This window comes from Daucus carota, chromosome 8, assembly GCF_001625215.2.
Source record: "Daucus carota subsp. sativus chromosome 8, DH1 v3.0, whole genome shotgun sequence".
NCBI classification, from domain to species: domain Eukaryota; kingdom Viridiplantae; phylum Streptophyta; class Magnoliopsida; order Apiales; family Apiaceae; genus Daucus; species Daucus carota.
In genome coordinates, this window is record NC_030388.2 from 977,849 (window position 1) to 996,111 (window position 18,263).

General features: G+C 35.0%; 4 protein-coding genes across 5 annotated transcripts; 1 reads left to right on the forward strand and 3 right to left on the reverse strand.

Annotated features, from left to right (window-relative positions):
• Positions 1 to 489: 489 nt before the first annotated feature.
• Positions 490 to 2,522, forward strand: LOC108197342 (jasmonate-induced oxygenase 2). The gene is made up of 3 exons (XM_017364927.2): positions 490 to 1,097; positions 1,563 to 1,893; positions 2,067 to 2,522. The coding sequence occupies exons 1-3, from the start codon at positions 598 to 600 to the stop codon at positions 2,313 to 2,315; spliced, it is 1,080 nt and encodes a 359-aa protein (XP_017220416.1). The 5' UTR covers positions 490 to 597; the 3' UTR covers positions 2,316 to 2,522.
• A 1,531-nt stretch (positions 2,523 to 4,053) lies between these two features.
• On the reverse strand, positions 4,054 to 6,134 carry LOC108199825 (myb family transcription factor PHL7-like). The gene is made up of 6 exons (XM_017367815.2): positions 5,975 to 6,134; positions 5,816 to 5,892; positions 5,510 to 5,549; positions 5,352 to 5,409; positions 4,835 to 4,904; positions 4,054 to 4,717 (listed from the first exon to the last, which is right to left on the reverse strand). Exons 1-6 carry the CDS (start codon positions 6,078 to 6,080, stop codon positions 4,292 to 4,294), a joined length of 777 nt encoding a protein of 258 aa, XP_017223304.1. The 5' UTR covers positions 6,081 to 6,134; the 3' UTR covers positions 4,054 to 4,291.
• Positions 6,135 to 6,536: 402 nt separating this feature from the next.
• On the reverse strand, positions 6,537 to 11,392 carry LOC108199826 (PHD finger protein ALFIN-LIKE 1-like). Of its 2 annotated transcripts, none has more exons than XM_017367816.2 (6): positions 11,256 to 11,392; positions 10,970 to 11,083; positions 10,825 to 10,857; positions 9,880 to 10,102; positions 7,622 to 7,742; positions 6,537 to 7,054 (listed from the first exon to the last, which is right to left on the reverse strand). In XM_017367816.2, the coding sequence occupies exons 2-6, from the start codon at positions 11,067 to 11,069 to the stop codon at positions 6,806 to 6,808; spliced, it is 726 nt and encodes a 241-aa protein (XP_017223305.1). In that variant the 5' UTR covers positions 11,070 to 11,083; positions 11,256 to 11,392; the 3' UTR covers positions 6,537 to 6,805. The 2 variants fall into 2 exon arrangements, with proteins under 2 accessions (XP_017223305.1, XP_017223306.1); XM_017367817.2 differs by having other exon boundaries at positions 10,970 to 11,111; positions 11,256 to 11,385.
• Positions 11,393 to 14,285: 2,893 nt separating this feature from the next.
• LOC108200038 (uncharacterized) lies at positions 14,286 to 18,062 on the reverse strand. Its single transcript, XM_017368097.2, has 3 exons — positions 17,783 to 18,062; positions 16,678 to 17,066; positions 14,286 to 14,915 (listed from the first exon to the last, which is right to left on the reverse strand). Exons 1-3 carry the CDS (start codon positions 17,945 to 17,947, stop codon positions 14,480 to 14,482), a joined length of 990 nt encoding a protein of 329 aa, XP_017223586.1. The 5' UTR covers positions 17,948 to 18,062; the 3' UTR covers positions 14,286 to 14,479.
• Between the last annotated feature and the right edge of the window lie 201 nt (positions 18,063 to 18,263).

Consider the following 18,263-nt stretch of genomic DNA (forward strand, 5'->3'; position numbering starts at 1 on the left):
TTACTAAAGTAGGGGGCGAGAGTTTGACACACATAGTTTCGTAACTTATTTTTAAATTGTTTTTTTTTGAATAAAAAATTGATATTTGGATTATTATACACAAAAAATGAAAATCGTAAAAATAAGTTACGCAACCATGTTTTATAAAAGACTTAAAATGCTTTCTCCGAATACGTTTAATATCTCTAACAACAATATCATAATAAAATCGAAAACGGTTCATATCTCTAACAACAATATCATAATAAAAGATAGCAACTTTAAAAACCGCTATCATTATCATAGATATAAAGCAATTTTAAAAGCTACTGTTACTACTTCTAACAGCAATATCCTAAAAATAAAGCAAATAGTTTCTTCTACAAACAATTTTATCTACTTATTTTTCACTATCGTTACTAAATTTAACAGCAATACCATACACCGGGACTAAAATAGTAGATTCATATCACTATCGTATACTATTTTGTCTATATATAGCATAAGTTTTCTGGCACCTCTATCACGACAAACGGTACTTGTAACTTACACTCACCTCTCTCTCCCCCCTCTCTCTCTCGCTGTCCCCTCTCTCTCTCTTTCTCTCTCGCTGAAGAAATGAATTGTGTGCAAAGCTGGCCAGAGCCGATAGTCCGAGTCCAATCTCTCTCCGACAGTGGCATACGAGTGATCCCCGAACGATACATTAAGCGTCACTCCCCGAAACCTTCTCTCAAACTCACCACCCCGGTCCGCGAATTAACTATCCCCGTCATTGATCTCGAAAACCTGGCGTCCCGAGACATTGCGCTCCGGGCCAATACTCTCGCGCTAATCTCTCGTGCGTGTCGTGAGTGGGGGTTCTTCCAGGTGGTGAACCATGGGGTGAGCCACCAGGTGATGGACCAAGTTCGGGAAGTCTGGCGTGAGTTTTTTCACCTTCCTGTGGATGAGAAGCAAGTTTACGCGAATAGTCCGACGACTTATGAGGGCTATGGCAGCCGCCTTGGCGTCGAAAAGGGGGCCAAGTTGGATTGGAGCGACTATTATTTTCTGAACTACCTTCCTACTTGTCAAAGGAACGAGCACAAGTGGCCTAGTTACCCTTCCTCATGCAAGTAAGCAATGAATTCTTATTTAGCTTTAGCGTTGTCATAGGTCCTGAGTTCGACTTGATCTTATCCTCAGAATTATTATTAGAACAGACAGTAATTTGTAACTTATAAGCCTATTTGTTCAAGTATAGCACGGACTAAGCAATGAATTCATATTTAGCTTCAGCGTTATCACAGGTCCTGAGTTCGACTTTCTCTCATCCTGACAGTTATTTGTAACTTATAAGCCTATTTGTTCAAGAATAGCGCGGAATAAGCAATGAATTCATATTTAGCTTTAGCATTGTCACAGGTCTTGAGTTCGACTTTCTCCCATCTCAAGAATTATTATAAGTGTGTCTAGTAATTTGTAAGCTTATAAACATGCTTGTTCAATCTGAACAAAGAGGCTTGCTAAGATTTTGAGCCCGAATCATCTTATAAATTATTTTATTTTGCGGATATTGATATTATAACGCCTAATTGCAGGGAAATAGTAAGCGAGTACAACGAAGCATTGGTGAAACTATGCGGAGAGCTGATGAAAATCCTGTCAATCAACCTCGGACTAGAGGAGAATCGGCTTCAACAAGCTTTAGGAGGAGACGAAGTAGGTGCATCCTTGAGAGTGAATTACTATCCGAAATGCCCTCAGCCGGACCTCACTTTTGGTCTGTCTCCGCATTCTGATCCAGGAGCCCTGACCATTCTGCTTGCGGATAACCAAGTTTCTGGTCTTCAAGTCCGGAAAGACGACAATTGGGTGACAGTTAAGCCTGTCCCCAACGCTTTCATTGTCAACATCGGAGACCAAGTAGAGGTACTTCTAATCAAACACGTGCTGTTTACGGATTTTAAAATTGTTCTCATTCGAATCAGGATAACATATACTAACCCGGCCTAAACAGTTTCTTCTTTGTTGTTTAAGCAGAAGACAACAGAGGACTTGTCATCATAATAATGTTTTATTAACCATCTGGTATATGTATGCAGGTGCTGAGTAATGGAAATTACAAGAGCGTGGAGCATCGTGTCGTCGTGAATTCAGCTGCAGAACGCGTTTCACTGGCCTTCTTCTACAATCCGAAGGGCGATAAAACCATAGAGCCTGCTGAAGAGCTGATCACTCCCACAGTTCCACCACAATATCTACCTATGACGTTTAACGAATACAGGACTTTCATCAGGACAAGAGGACCTTGCGGAAAAACTTCAGTCGAATCAATTAAATCGCCCCGATAATTGTAGTTGAAAAATCTTTAGTACATTAGATGTGGATTACTTGTGTGAAACATTGTTGAATTGTGTTTAAATGTTTCTCGAATAATGATAGTGCGCCTGTTTGTTTAAGAAGCGGAAGCTGTTTCTGGTTTCTGCTTTTCTTGACTCGTTTGTGTAAATAAGTTGAAGCACTTTTAAGAAGTTAAGAATGCCAGCTTTTCTCCCCGAGCTTCTACTTCTTTTTCAAACACAAATGTTATTAACTTATTTATTTCTCAATTCTAATCAACTTATTTACTTTAAGCAAGAAGTCGTCTTTTTAAGTTTGCCCAAACGACCTCAATATTCTTCTGGTTTTAGTGGTTAGAGCTTTCGAATGACCGAGTCTGTTTCCAAAAGAAATATTCTTCCAGTTGAATCCTACTGGATCATTGAGTTGTGTCGAAACATTGTATTCATATGAATTGACATTGAGCTCAGCTGTCCTGTCAAACAGATAAGGCTCGAAACTTCTCGAATTATATACTTATATATAATAAGCGTAAGGGAGATAATTTGGTCGCATGGTCCTATGATTCAAAAGTTTATCATCCGTTGGATCGTATATTTAACAAATAAGCACCGTTAGATTAAGACAAAATTAAATTATGTTCTATAAGGAAACTGATATCTACTTCCATGTTTATAATTCTTTTTCTAAATCCAAAACAAATTCTGTCTTTCATGTCTTTTTGGTTTTTTTTAATCCAAAATAAATGTTTCCTACCAATTTTAATCGTAGAATCGTATAAATCGCACCGTCACAAAATTATTTTTATCTAATATATTTTAAAATTAATATGCCCGATTTATGTGAGGAACGAATACTAAAACGTTTTCTTAATCCAAAACAAATTTTACTATCTTATTGCATGTTTATGATTCATCTTCTTAGTTCAAAATAAATTGTGTTTATCAATTTTAATCTCGAACCATAAAATTTTTTGGAAAAATATTTGAGTCACAGTATAATAATTCTAATATAAAATATATTTATAAATATAATCTAATAGGAGTTGGCGTCACATATTCTACTTAAAAATTTTTAAAATTTGATAGAAAGAATTTAATACTTTGGCATGATACATATAATTTTAATTTATTATTTATAAATTTAATTTTTCACACCATTTAAAATATATTTTAAAAATTTATAAATAATTAAAAAGCTCCCGTGCCTTGCACGGGCTATAAGCTAGTATACGTAAAGTCTCCAAGTTCAATAATGTACTCTAGGCAACTTGAACCAGTCATTCAAGTTTATCATCTGATGCATATTGGCTGAAACATGATATTTTTGTAATTACATATCGGCAAGCCTATATTTCAGACGATCCTTTAGAACAAATCTTGTTTCATATAGGCTCTGTTCCATTTATACACTAAAAAGAATCATATAGACTGCTTCACATCAGGTAAGGTTGCGAATAACAGAGTGCTTCACATCAAGTAAGATCATCACGGAGATTTGGGAAGAAAGAAAAAGGGGTCTGTTTGTTTCATAGAAGTAGAAACTGCTTCTTGCTTCTGCTTTTCTTGACTCGTTTGTGTAAATAAATAGAAGCATTTTTAAGAAGTTTAGAATGCTAGCTTTTCTCTCAGAACTTCTACTTCTTTTTCAAACACTTTATTAACTTATTTACTTCTCACTTCTACTCCACTTCTTTAGTTTAAGCAAGAAGTCATTTCTTTTAAGCTAACCCGAACGGCACCACCAGTGTTTTGTAACAAAAGATAAATCTAATATCATTTTCACACATGACAAGCATTTGATACTTTACAGCACTGACATATATACAGGGCTACACAGGGATCGCCTCTGTCGATTTGTAATATATAGTATACGAGTAACAAGAGATCCCATTCTCTAACGTATTATTTAAAATGTTTGATTGGGTTTTATTTTTAATACATTCGACACCCAAAATCATCCTGCAGTCCAACAAACATACTGTAAATTAAAACGAACCATATGAAGCTGGCATAAGAGGTGACTGGCAGTAAGCAGCAGCATTCCACGGGAAGCTGATTTCTGGAGATTGATAAGAAATTTTTGATCGCTTAGGTGTGAGCACGCATTGTTGCAGATGTGTATCCGAAGCAACTGAAGCATATTTACTATATATTTGTTGGAAATTGTCACACTCCATCTGAAGCCTTTTTGGTGCTGGAAATTTCTCATCTGACGTAATTTCAGTTTTGTTTTCAAAATCAGATTCAAATTCCTTGGCACTAGACTCGGACTCCTCACACAGTGATGGAAGTGATGTAGGAGATAGAAACTTGGCACGTTTTGCAATGTTTGGACAGTTTTTGTAATCTTCCGCGATTCTCTCAAGGAACCTTCCTTGTGCTTCAATTTTCACCTTCAAATTCCTCTGAACCTTTAAAGAAAAAACGGATATTTTATTGTATTAGTTTCTTACCATTTGATTTCATCATAAGAAATACTTTTTGTTGGTACGTAGTTAACAGTTCTCTTCGGTTAGCATATGCCTAACCTCATGTTGATCATTCATTCGTTTCTGGGCTGCCATTTGCATCTGCAATGCTTCGTTTAGCTGAGCACCCCTGTACGGATATTGTATGTTAAGTAGAGATGAAAAATATGTAGATTCATATATCCAGTACATACATATAGGGACAGTAGAACAGCCACATTTGTATGACATATTTCTTGAACCAACTCATATTACACCATTATTTCATTAAATCAAGTATCGGGTGGCAAAAATATGAAGCAGATGCATGGCAGTTCATGCATCTAAGCTGCAGAACAAATTTTAGTTAAAAGCTATTTAAAACTCTGAGATGTGAATGCGATCACTGCATCAACAATCCACAACTATGTTGTGTGTGGTTAAAATATCAGAGGTTCTGTTTTTGATTTAACCGTGTAAGTTCAGTTTTGGTGAATTTTATAAATGTGAACTCTGGCTTGTGACTGGTTTCTATGTATATAGTTAAACTATACCTAACAATCGTAGAAGTATATGAACAAAGCAAGGAGCAACTTACGATGTTGCACTGAAGTTTGGTAATATTTCTGAAATACTTCTCCTTTCAAACTTGTTTTCTGCAATTTCAATCATTGGTAAAATAAACTTTAGCAGTTCTCTTTTAATTCAACTCATCCAATCAGATTTAAAAAATGAAAAAAAAAATTAAGAACTTACTACTGGGCGTCTCTGGGATAAACTTCGACATCCTGTATTTCTGCAAAACAAAATGATTGATCAATAAGAAATAGATCAACCAAAGATTTACAAGCTAAATGATGCAGTGAAAAGTTTGTGCAGAAACTTTCAAAAGTTATTTCTTTTCTTTCCCTCTAACCACTTCAAATAATATGGAAAAACCCATTTGTACATGCAAACATTCTCATTTCCTTTACTACGACAAACATTCTTATATTTCACACACAGCATGCATGCAGCCTGCAGGCAGGCACCGAGGCACACAAGCACACACAGAGAGAGAACCTGTAAATGACTTTTCACATGGTATATCGTTATCTCGGACTTTCTCATAGCCTTCAAGATACCCTTTGGTGTTGCCCCTGAAAGAAAGAAGCTATCACATAAGATTCTACACTACTGCATGACAGTGTGTGAAAGCAAAGTCTCAGACATCACACTTACTGTAAGGACCGCCAAGCTGATTAACTGCTTTTTCAAATAAATCATGCAGTTCTTGTGTCCATTTCAATCGCTCCTTTGCAGCACTATCAGAGCGACTTGAACCCATGTTGGAACTGCTGAACCCTTCTGGCCTCCTGGCATTGAACAAGTTAAGACTATGTAGGTGAGTTATACCAGTGGAAACACTAAAAAAATAGCTGCCAAACAAAAAAAGGAAGACTAAGGTAGGCGATGAGCACAAAGCAAGGAAGTTTGGTTAAAGATGCTCTATGTTGTATACATGTAAAATGTCAGGCTGCATATAACAGAGTCCACACTGGACAATCCAAATTCCTAGTTAATATCAGCAGGTGAAGAAAACTATGACCAAGACCTCGACAGGATCTTAAAAATGGCAGCTGTGCCATGCAAAGTTTTTACAGGATAATTTAAGTAATATGACTCTCCAGTGGATCATATTAGGCGTGCCGAACTAACTGTGCATGATCCAACTTCTTGTACTAGGCCTCGTATACGATAAAATGAACTGTAAGTACTGTAAGATATCTTATAAACAACAATCTAAATCAAACACACTCATCAATGAATTGTTTCAATATTGACTACAGGATCCCAAAGTCTCCGCATAATTTTATGGATTCATATATATAAGCAAGCACTAGAGCTATAATTCAATAGGGAAGAGATGACTTCAACCCATTTGGAGAACAAATGTTACAAACACACATAAAAACAATTTCGTTACAGAGAATTTCAAAGGTGATACAGCTAAACTACTCTGTTAGCCACAAATCTGAACCATCAACCAATATATTGCTTTTACTGCTACTTCTACTGCCTTCCACGCTTCATGCAGGACGGGCATTTGTATTGCTTTATGCTCTCGGCCTTCACAGGTGTTATTTTAACACACTTTCCATGGTACCACCTCTCACAGATGTCACAACCAATCCAAAATTCATCTGGATTATAATTACCACCGCAGCTTCCGCATAGCGTTTCACTGTGCTCATCTTCATCTTCCTCGAAACTTTCATCAGCCATTTTTGGGATGCTTTTCACCTGTCCGTCACTTGACCTCTACAAACAAGGATATTACAATTCGATTACATTCATGACCAACTTTTAGCACACATATCTAGAGGTGAACCTGAAGGATGACGACTCAAAAAACATTAGACTCAACAATCAAGTTCTATACCTCAAGTTTCGTGTTAATCTTGCTAACATAGTACTCCCTCCGTCCCACCCAATTGTTTACATTGGGTTTGGGCACGGAGGTTAAGAAATATGTATAAAGTAGTGAAAAAGAGGAAGAAAAGTGGGTGAAGTGGTGGGACCCATCGATTTTTAATATATAAAAGAGAGATAGTGGAGTAAAAGTAGTGTGAAAAGGAAGGAAAAGTGATAAAGTGGTGGGACCCATTAACTATTTTGGGAAAGTTTTGTAATGTAAAGAAATGGTTGGGACGTCCAAAAGAGGTAACTGTAAAGAACCTGGTGGGACGGAGGGAGTAACATGTATGTCACATATTAAGAATTTTCTATTGTGTTTAAACCTTTAATTATATCTTAATATTAGCAAACAAAAATCAACCAGACAATGAAATATATAAGAAAATAATCAACCGATTTATTTCATCTCACCTTTGTGCTGGCCCGATATTTGCTTCCACTGTCTCCACTGGGCTTCTCTTTCACAGGTTTCCTTTCTGTTACAACTTCAAATACAGTAGGCAGTTCATTGATCAAGCTAAACAGACGCTTCCTGTTCAGCAGAACAAAATCACGGCTTAAAAACAGTTATTACATAAAACTCTTTCTCAATATATAAAATCCAATTACACATGGTAAAGAATTTTATATGAAAATGCCATTGAGAAGATATCATGTGGTTTACAACCTATACAATACTTCTAGTATGCTTAAACTTCCAACTGATGAAAAGTAAGTATGAAAAGGAGCAATCCTGTGGTCCACCCAAAAGGTGCAGGAGAAAAGGTTTGCCACTCCTAATAATTAACTCATTAATAGATCCAACAAGCCATAGTACTTCTTCTCCAGTTCTTTGTGCATTTTTCTTGGACACATGAAAATTGTGGGCCCTAATCTAGACTTTAAACAATCATGTTCTAAATTCACGACTAGACTACTTCCCAGTAGTGACTATGACTCCCCAGATCACAAATCAACTTATATTTGTTTGACATATGTACATGTCAAGTAGATCAAAACTTCTAAAGCTCACTATATTGTGACAGAAATCACAAGTCGATTTACTGGGATTCCCTAATGATTGCAAAATTTTCTTCGTTTCACCCTTTCCAATAACAAGTATTTTGCTAGATCCGATTCATAAGACCTCCTTTTAGAAATAAAACTTGACGCAGGATAAAATAAAAACTTATCCAACCAAACACTTGGATAAGTCTATATGCATTATGCTGCCTTCTTGACATGCATAAAACTTTTATTTAGTGGACCAAATGAGCTCTAAATCGACAATCTCTACCTTTCTTCATCACTTGTCATTTTCTTGTTTCCTCCTCTCTTTACATTGCTTAAATCAATGACTTGGGTCTGGGGACTAATCAACTGACGCTTTTTAACAGAAATTCACATTTGAAAGTAAAACATAAACGGCAAGGCTCAAGATTTGTATGCTTCTGTTGAAACTCATTACCCAACCAAAACATACAAAATCAGAAGCCAAATGTCTAGTTCTTTGTCTGTGGGGATTTATTTCTTCCCAGACACGTTAGTTAACATTCCCCTGAAAATTATGATTATCAAATCCCTTTTGTCCTTAGTTCTACATTAAAAATTCTTTCCCTCCACGTGCCCTTCACTAAAATCTTTATCATCAATTTAAACCTTCTACTACATCACTGTAAATTTACTCTTCCAGATCTGTAGAAACTAATAATATAATGACCTTTCCTGATATTGAAGTATTAGTTTGAATGTGAGACAGGAAAGGAAGGTTAACCAGAGGATTAGAGACTATTCAAAAAGATGAGGGAGTCGAGCACATTACAGCGACTATTCACTCTGTCTGACTCTAGCCCAACCAGTGTTATTAAACGCGATATGCGCACTAAAGCACAAATGCCTCCGGGGGCATAAGCGCATTGCACGACGCGCTGATTCCTCAAAGGCAAATATATACACAAATAAATGATATATAATGCAGAATATTAGTAAACAGATAAGAAGTCATTTAAATAATAAAGCAACCAAATTCGTCATCAAAATATTTAAAGTAGGACAACTTAAAGTCAAAGTAACAAAGAAAGCCAAAGTTATTCCGTTAGTACTGCAAATGAACAACAAGCAACTAATAAGTATGCAGTATGATTAATCAGTATTGCTATGTATTACAAGAACATAACTGTTAAGTGTTAATTACTTAGTATATAGAAATTAGTATATATAACAGAAAGAAAACTAGTAAAGTAAATCAGTATATACAAGAATCACATGTATATATAAACAGTATATACAAATCAGTATATACAATATATATGTGTGTATCTATATATGTGTATGTTTATACAAGTGAAAGAATCAGTTCATAAGATAGGGAGATGATAAACAGGAAGAATATCAGAACAAGGTGCATGCAAGAATCAAGATTTATATATTTGTGTGTGCGTTAACAGAAGCTTGCTTCTCCTGCGCGCATCACTAAAGGCGCATTGCATCACTAAAGGCGCACAAAGCCCGCGCATTACTGAAGGTGGATCGCAACTCCAAAGCATGCACTACAGGTGCACACCGCATCGCATCATACATATGCTCGCTGTTAATAACTCTGGGCCCACTTATGACAATTTAACAATGTCTTAACATTTATAAAGAGAGGATAAACACAAAGTAATTTTACAACATTCATAATTAAGTACCTCTCATTTCGATTAAGACGAGCACCAAGATAGAAAGCCACAGAGAGCATCCAGCAATCACTGTGTACAGCAACTAGCGAGAGCCAGTCTTTACGGTTCATGCCGTCTCTTGCAAAGTTGATCCCAAGAGCCGGCTCAGGAAGCTCTGGAGGGACTTCTTCAGCAGGTAAACTGACTTCCCATGTTTCATTTGGATGTCCATAAAGACACAAGTTCTCCTTCTCTAAACCACTCAAAAGTACAGAGAAAATGTTTATTAGAGAGGAAAAGAAAAATAGGGAGGTTTCTCTTGTTCAGAAGAAATGGAACAGAGATTACTCACTATAGCAACAGAAATATAAATTACACCCAGTCTAACGATCACAACATCAACCAGAAGATAGGATAGATTAATTCAACTTCTCTATTAGGTATGTTACAAGACAAATATCACAGTTTAAGTTGCACGAAAGGGGGGAAGAAGACAGTGGATTCCACCTCGTCCGGTGATCTTTAGCCCTGGGGAAAAGGGTGGAAGGAGCCCCCCAGGGCTATTAATCAAATTCAACTAAATTAACTTAAACAACAATGAGAACCATGCCAAATGAAGTTCCCTAAGTCTGTCCAAGACTCCAACCAAACATTAAATACTTCACATCAAAAGAATTACTAAAAAATTGAAATTTCACAAGATAGTAGTGGTTCTCCAACAAAAACTTAATCATATATTATACATTCTTACTTATTTCCATTCCCACCAGCAGAAACACAATCTAACACAAAACACAAAAAATGTAGAACCAAACTAATTACAAAAAACATATAATTAATCCATCACACACACTTAAACATACACACTTACATATATCCACATCTACCTCAAAACATGACAAAACAACAATAAAAATCGAAACTTGAAATGTAAAAATCGAAACTTGAAATCAAAACTTGACCAATTAAACATACCTGGATCACAGAGTCCATAAAATTCATCAACATCTGAGCAAAACCCCATCACAAACAGCTCATCAAACACCCAAATACTTACAAATACAATTGAAAAGATGCAAACTTTATATAATTATGAATTAATTTAAAGAACAAGAATTACCAAAAGACAAAGCACGAACAATCCCAGCACGACGACCACTATAATCTTTGAAGATCTCTTCAACAGTTCGTGGGGTTGAAGAAATGGAAGCCATTTCCATCAAATCTTGAAGATCTGAAAACCACCTTAATTTAGAGTATATCTACAGATACAATAAGCATGTATGTATTTGTTATTTACAGATCAAGATGGGTAGCAGTAAAATGCATGAAAATTATAAAACAAATGGGAGAGACTTGAGATGAGAGAGAGAGAGAGAGAGAGAGAGAGAGAGAGAGAGATGTACTTGATGCTGAAATCTTCTTGTTTGCTGCTGCTGTTGTTAATTTTTTATTTTTTACCTTTTGATTTTGATTTGGATAGATAAGCTTCTGGTTTTGCTATTACCAGAGCAGCATATAAATTTTGGAATCTAGGGATATGTACAAACAGAATAAGAGAAAAAAAAAAAAAGAGAATATTAATTTGATACCTTTGCATATTTATTCAAAAATAAATATTATTTGAGTTTATATATTTATTATATATATTTATCGAAATATGATTTGAATTACTTTAAATTAGTGTATATTTTAATCATACTAGTTTCTTAATTTATGACGTGATATATACACATATATATGCGTGTGTAATTCGGTTTAAATGTTCTTCTTTTTCTAAATATTAATAAATTTGTTTTGAGTTATTTGATTCGAACTGTATAAAATTAGAATGAGAAATTGGATTATAACGGTATGAACTTGAATTATATATATGATATCATGTTTGGTTAAAGCCCGAATATATATGTTCAATTTTTTAAAAGATTAAGTTGTTAATTTGAATTAATTCCAGATATTAATAAATTTATTATTATTATTATATATTCACATCATTAATTTAATTCTATATTAAATATTCATATTAATTGCTTATATAGATATGAGACTATCAAAAATAAAGTTGATTTCCATATCTTTATCTCAAACTCATTTTTATGAGGTCATTTGACTTGTTTTTACAAATTTACTTATATTTAAAAATAAATAAGTAGATTACTAATGATGAGTGATTATGTATTTTTAAACTATTTTGCGTTTGAATGATTTAATTTATTAATAGGTGATGTGTTATGTGATATCTTTTATAATTTAATAATTTTTTCAAATGTAGTTTATAATTTAAATACAAACATTAAATTAGGACTATGGAGCATAAAGCTCGCCAACTTATTTGCTTCAATGTTTAAAACTCTCAAAATCAAAATAAGTCATTGGACTTCTTTGTTTTATCACAATAAAATAAGTCAATTAAATTATTCTAATTTTGCAGTGCGTACTAATTAAGTCATCATTATATCACCTTTGTATCACCTCCACCGTCACCGTCCAATGACGACAAACAATTATCATGAACTAACGAAAACTAAGAATTCGAAAATGAGAAACTGAACACATAAAATGTAACGAATCATACAATATAAGATTGATTACACATATCTGATCTCCTCAAAATTGAACAAAAATTAATTAAAAAAATGACAAAAGAGAATAGAAACAACCTGTATAATACAGATTCAAGCACACAATTATACCTAATCATGAAAAAAATGAAATATGAACCACACCACAATAATATATATCGTAAATTTATAAATAATTTCATAATAATAATCGTGTAGTTTTATATCTTGAAAAAATCACACTTGTTTTTGCTTTTTTTTTTTTTTATATGTATTCCCGCAGATCTAAGCCAGGTTGAGCACTCTGACTCATAAAGTCGGTTAATTGCCTTCTTGTCGTAGAGGGATTGAACGAGAAGACTAGCATCGTCCGGGTGAATGGTGTACTTGACTCATAACCTTAGTTAGTTGTCATAACCTCGATTAATTGCATTCTTGTCGTGGAGTTGTTGTGACGGGATTGGGCGACAAGATGAGTATGGTCCTGGCGAGTGGTGTACTAGACTCATAACCTCGGTTAGTCGCCTTATCGTCCTAGTGGGATTTAACGCCAAGACAAGCATGCATGGTCTCAACGAGTGGGGACAAGCATGGTCTCAGAGAGGGGTACACTTGGTGAAGTGTTTAACGAGGACAACTCCGTTTAGATGAACCGTTTTGACTAGGATACCGTCATCGATTAAATGTGTGGAGATCTGGTTTTGATCGAATAGATCTCAAATCATCTCCAATGAAATTGGATATAATCGTTTGCTAATAAATAACCGGACTTACTTATCCCAAAGATCGGTCAGAAGAAAAGCAAATCTGTTATATCCTAAACATTCATAATAATTATAAAGGTTTTAAGTTACTGGACTTATTTATCTAAACCATCAACTTCTGTTATAATTATTAAGAAGTCCTTTAAAATTAAGATAAACACCCGTTATAATTAGTTCAATTTTTTATTAATAAAATTTATAATTTAACTTTGAATAATGCTTTAAATTTAAAAGGGTTCATTCAATACGCATATGACATTATTGGAATTCGAATTTGTTAATAATCCTTCAAAATGCAAATCATGTCTAAACTCGTTAACAATATCACTCACATTCATAATTTTGAACACAGGTTCTGATGTTGCAACAGAGTGGTAATAGTAAAAAAGAGGGAGCCTAGCTGAGACCACCTGACTCTCGTGAATTCTGACAACCTTGACGATCACGAATATTATAAATTTATAATAATAACAAAAGAAAACGAAATATATGAAAAAAGAAAAAGAAAAAAAATTAAAATGTCAATGGGTAACGAAGATTGAACTGAACAGAGTCACCATCTCAAACAATACCATATACTAACAATGTTTCCATTTCCATTAACCGGATTAAAATCTAGTTGCCGATAAGTAAACCACGATACAAAACTACCAGAATTCCGCAATGCATGAACAGATGGACAGAAACAGGTATACAAATAATGTGTCATGACCATTTCCGTTAACCGGATAAGTAAACCACAATACAAAACTACCAGAATTCCGCAATGCATGAACAGATGGACAGAAACAGGTATACAAATAATGTGTCATGACCATTTCCGTTAACCGGATAAGTAAACCACAATACAAAACTACCAGAATTCCGCAATGCATGAACAGATGGACAGAAACAGGTATACATATAATGTGTCATGACCATTTCCGTTAACCGGATTGAAATCTATTTGCCGATAAGTAAACCACAATACAAAACTTCCTGAATTCGGGAATGCATGCACAGATGAACAAAAACAGGTATACAAATAATGTGTTATGATGTGAATCAAGCATTAACTTCTCTAGCCGCTATAACTGGTAATTAAAGATCTCATTCCAGAATAGAGCTAAACTTCATAAAACAAGTCATATAATTTATAGCTTTGGTAATATATGATTTGGAAAAGCTTAACTCCGTTGATAAAATCCCGAATAAACCAGCACAATGATTTCCTCTACAAAAGGTGCAAAAGGAGACAGAAAGTATTAAGAAAACAAACTATAGCATACATCCGTTTTAGAGAGCTGTGCAGGAGTGCAGTGGCCATCAAGTCAGCAATCGCTTGATTCCGGTTTTCTGCTCAGCTGTGAGCCTTGCAGGGAACTTGATGTTGAACTTAAGTCTTAAGTTCCCTTTTTTAGTAGGTTCCTTGGGGATTGGCATTCCTTCCCCTTTTATGACTTCTTCATAGGTAGGACTGATGACAGAAGTGATGGGTGTCGTTAAGCTACGGCCGTCAAGGGTAGTAAGCTGTGTAGTGCAACCTGTCAATGCTTCTGCCAGAGAGATCTTTTGGGTGGCAATGAGATCGTTTCCATCCCTCTTGAAGATGCTATGAGGCTTTTCATCTATTATGAAAACAAGATCAGACGGTATAACACCACGTTGTTCATTCCCTTTCTCTGGAAAAGTGATTTTTGTTCCCTTCTTCCAACCAGGCTTGATCTCAATTGTAAGGATATCCTCCTTTGTGGCTGCTCTCCTACATAAATTAAAAGAATGAAACACAGGCAGTTAAATACATCCACGATGACTAATATGTAGAATCAGCTAACACAGGGGAACCCACAGAATTCATTTTTAACATGAAGAGAAAAGAAATGGCTAGGACCGTAAGCCTGTAATTCGAGTCGACCTGCTCAGCTTGAACTTGTTTAACAAGGCTCGACTCAAATACAAGTTCGAGCTCCTTCAATTAGCCGAGCCAAGTATGTGCCGAGCTCAACTAAAATTTGGCTTGAACTTGAAATCTGCTAGGCTCAAGCTCGTTAATAATTACAGGCAGATTAATAACTGAAATTGATATATATATTAGTGTTTTTATCTATTTGATATTTTAATTGTTGAGCTCACGAGTAAAACCTACTCGGCTCAGCTTGTTTTAAACTCAGGTCAATTAGGTCGCTCGTAAACTCAGCTTGGCTAATTTATTAGATGAGTCGAATTTAGTCTCCTTTAACTGCGGCTGAGCTCATTTAACTTATACGAGCAGCTGAGCTGAGCTCATATACACAGCTTGTTTAAGAATACTTGAACTTGCTTATTAGGTACTCGGATCGGATTGAATAATAGCCCCAGAAATAGCAGTTTCCGGAGAGGGATGGAAACATAAGCAATAAAGTGAGACTTTACTATTTTTAATCGTTTATGATATAACATTGTTATTTTAACAAGGAAAATTTAATGTAATTGTTTTTCCCGGGAAACACCTAGGTTAGATTCTCTATTTATAATTTAGCAATATCTATCTATTATTAGGTTTAAATGTTTTACTTTAATCAATATAATGCAAGTGTACAAGTGAAGCTAGGTTTAGTCTCAATATGTAGTCACGCAATCCATACAAACTATGGAAAAGACCATTATATTAAAATTTGAGATCATACTCTTTTTCTAAATTGTTATAGCTATTCTATGTCTCTCATCGCTTCAGTCTAACTTCTGACATTAGCTTACTTACATTTGATGTAGACTCGCCAGCTGGGAAGTGTCTCAACAAGTACACGTACTAGCCCTGATGTTATTTAGAATTATATGGATAACTCGTGTCAAACAACATTAATTTTTCTTAATGTGGAATGTTATCAATGTTACCATATTCATACACAAACACGCTTCAATTAACAGAGCCAAACACATAAGGGTTTAATTAGTTCAACATCGAGAATAAAAAAATTAAACAGTACACTAGAGGCAAAAGAAAGTGACGTGAAGGATCCCGTTGACTAAACTAACAGAAAAAATACCTAAAATCTTAAAATACACAACACATAGCAAGAAAGGGTCTACAAGTATCAGTATGAAGACTACTACATATTTATGGCTAGACTCTGCTAGACGCTATCATTCCGACAGGCACAACTCAAATACCCAAGTACATATTCTCAGACAAAACACGTGGAGCAATACATGGCAAGTAATTAGTACATAAGTTATACAGCTAAAAGTTAACATTGTCATATGGAGAGCTTAAGCAAGATATTCATTTAAATAGCTACAAAGTTAGAACTAAAAACAAACTAGATATTATCAACAACTCACAAATACAATGATGATTCCATAAGTAAAACATTTTAACCTAATAATATTATTATTTTATAGCTAAATTAGCAAATTCCGCAAACTATGCAAGTCAATCATTACCTCAAAATATATTCATGCAACTACAAAAACAAGATTACTGTAACTCCATAAAAAAAATCTAAACCATACCAAATTTAAAACTCTTGGAAGAAGAAGCTTACCCAGTAGCATCAATTACATCCCTTGAAATCTTCATTTTCTTAGTAGTCCCCTTGTACAAATCCTCAAGACTACACGGCAATGTCCTCTCTATCGCTGCCCCTTTTCGCTGTGGCATACTACCCTCCGTGCCATTATTCCTTAACGAAGCAAATACATCCTCCCCAAACATACCCCTCTGAAACCCAGGACCACCAGCACGAGACCCTCCTATATCTCCCATCCCACTAAACGAGCCAAATATCTCAGAGAAGATATCATCAGCACTACGAGGATTGAACTTATACATATTAGGCCCATCAGGACTGGCACCCGGTGGTGGCACCTGATTTTTCAACCCTTCCTCACCATACTGATCATAAACAGCTCTCTTTTGTGGATCACTCAAAACCTAAAAACCCAAAGGATTGTATATACATCATAATGCGGTATGAAAAGATGTGAAGTTGCATAAATCATAAGCGTGGGCACACACACATTAGAAGGAATTGAGGGTTAAAAATAGTCGGGGTGTGAAAAATATGTGACTTTGTACACAGTATAAGCTTCAGAAAAACACATAGACACACTAACAGCAAGGATCAAGAATAAATCAATCAATCAAGTAAAAAAATCAAATTGCATACATTACAAGCTTCAGAAACACACACAAACAAACATATATAAGGGTCAACAATAAACCAATCAATAAACTAAAAATCATAAGAGGAGGGGGGGGGCATGGAAAAAATGTAAACTTTCATATACAACCTTCAAACCAAAAAAAAAAAAAAACACACACACACACACACAAGGGTCAAGAATAAATCAATCAATACACTAAAATCAAATATTGGGTATGCAAAAAAATCTAAAACTCGCTTACATTACAAATATTGGGTATGCAAAAAATCTAAACTTGTATACAAAAAATCTAAATATTGGGTCATTATAAAATTGATAAAATAAGCAACAAAGAAAACATGGGTTATGAAAAAGATGAAAACTTGCATACATTACAAGCTTCAAAAAGCAAAAGAACACAAACACGCACAAAGGTCATGATGAAATTGATCAAAGAAGCAAAAAATAAAACATGGGTCATGAAAAAGATTGAAACTTGCATACATCATAAGCCTCAGAGATGGTTTTGAACTTGGATTCAGCATCTTTCTTGTTATTAGGGTTTTTATCAGGATGCCACTTCATAGCAAGCTTTCGATAAGCCTTTTTAAGATCATCGTCTTTTGCGTTGCGATCCACTTGAAGAATCTTATAGTAATCAACGCCCATGTTGTCTCAACCCTTTTTCAACCTCTTTTTTTTTTCTTCTTTGCTTCACTGTGAATAGGACTAATGGAGCATTGTGTATTTGTGTGTGATGAGTAAGGAGTATTGAGAGTGTATAGGATTGGTTCTTGGGTTGATGATCGAATATGTTAATTGGGCTTTTAGTTTTAGATGTTGCATGGCCCATGTAAAGGCATCAATTTTACATTCTTTTTTTTCTTTTTAACAACATTCTGGCTTTTTTAGTTCTCGTGATCTGGTTGAATAATACTCCCTCCGTCCCACAATACATGTCTCTTTGACTTTTTGCACGTAATTT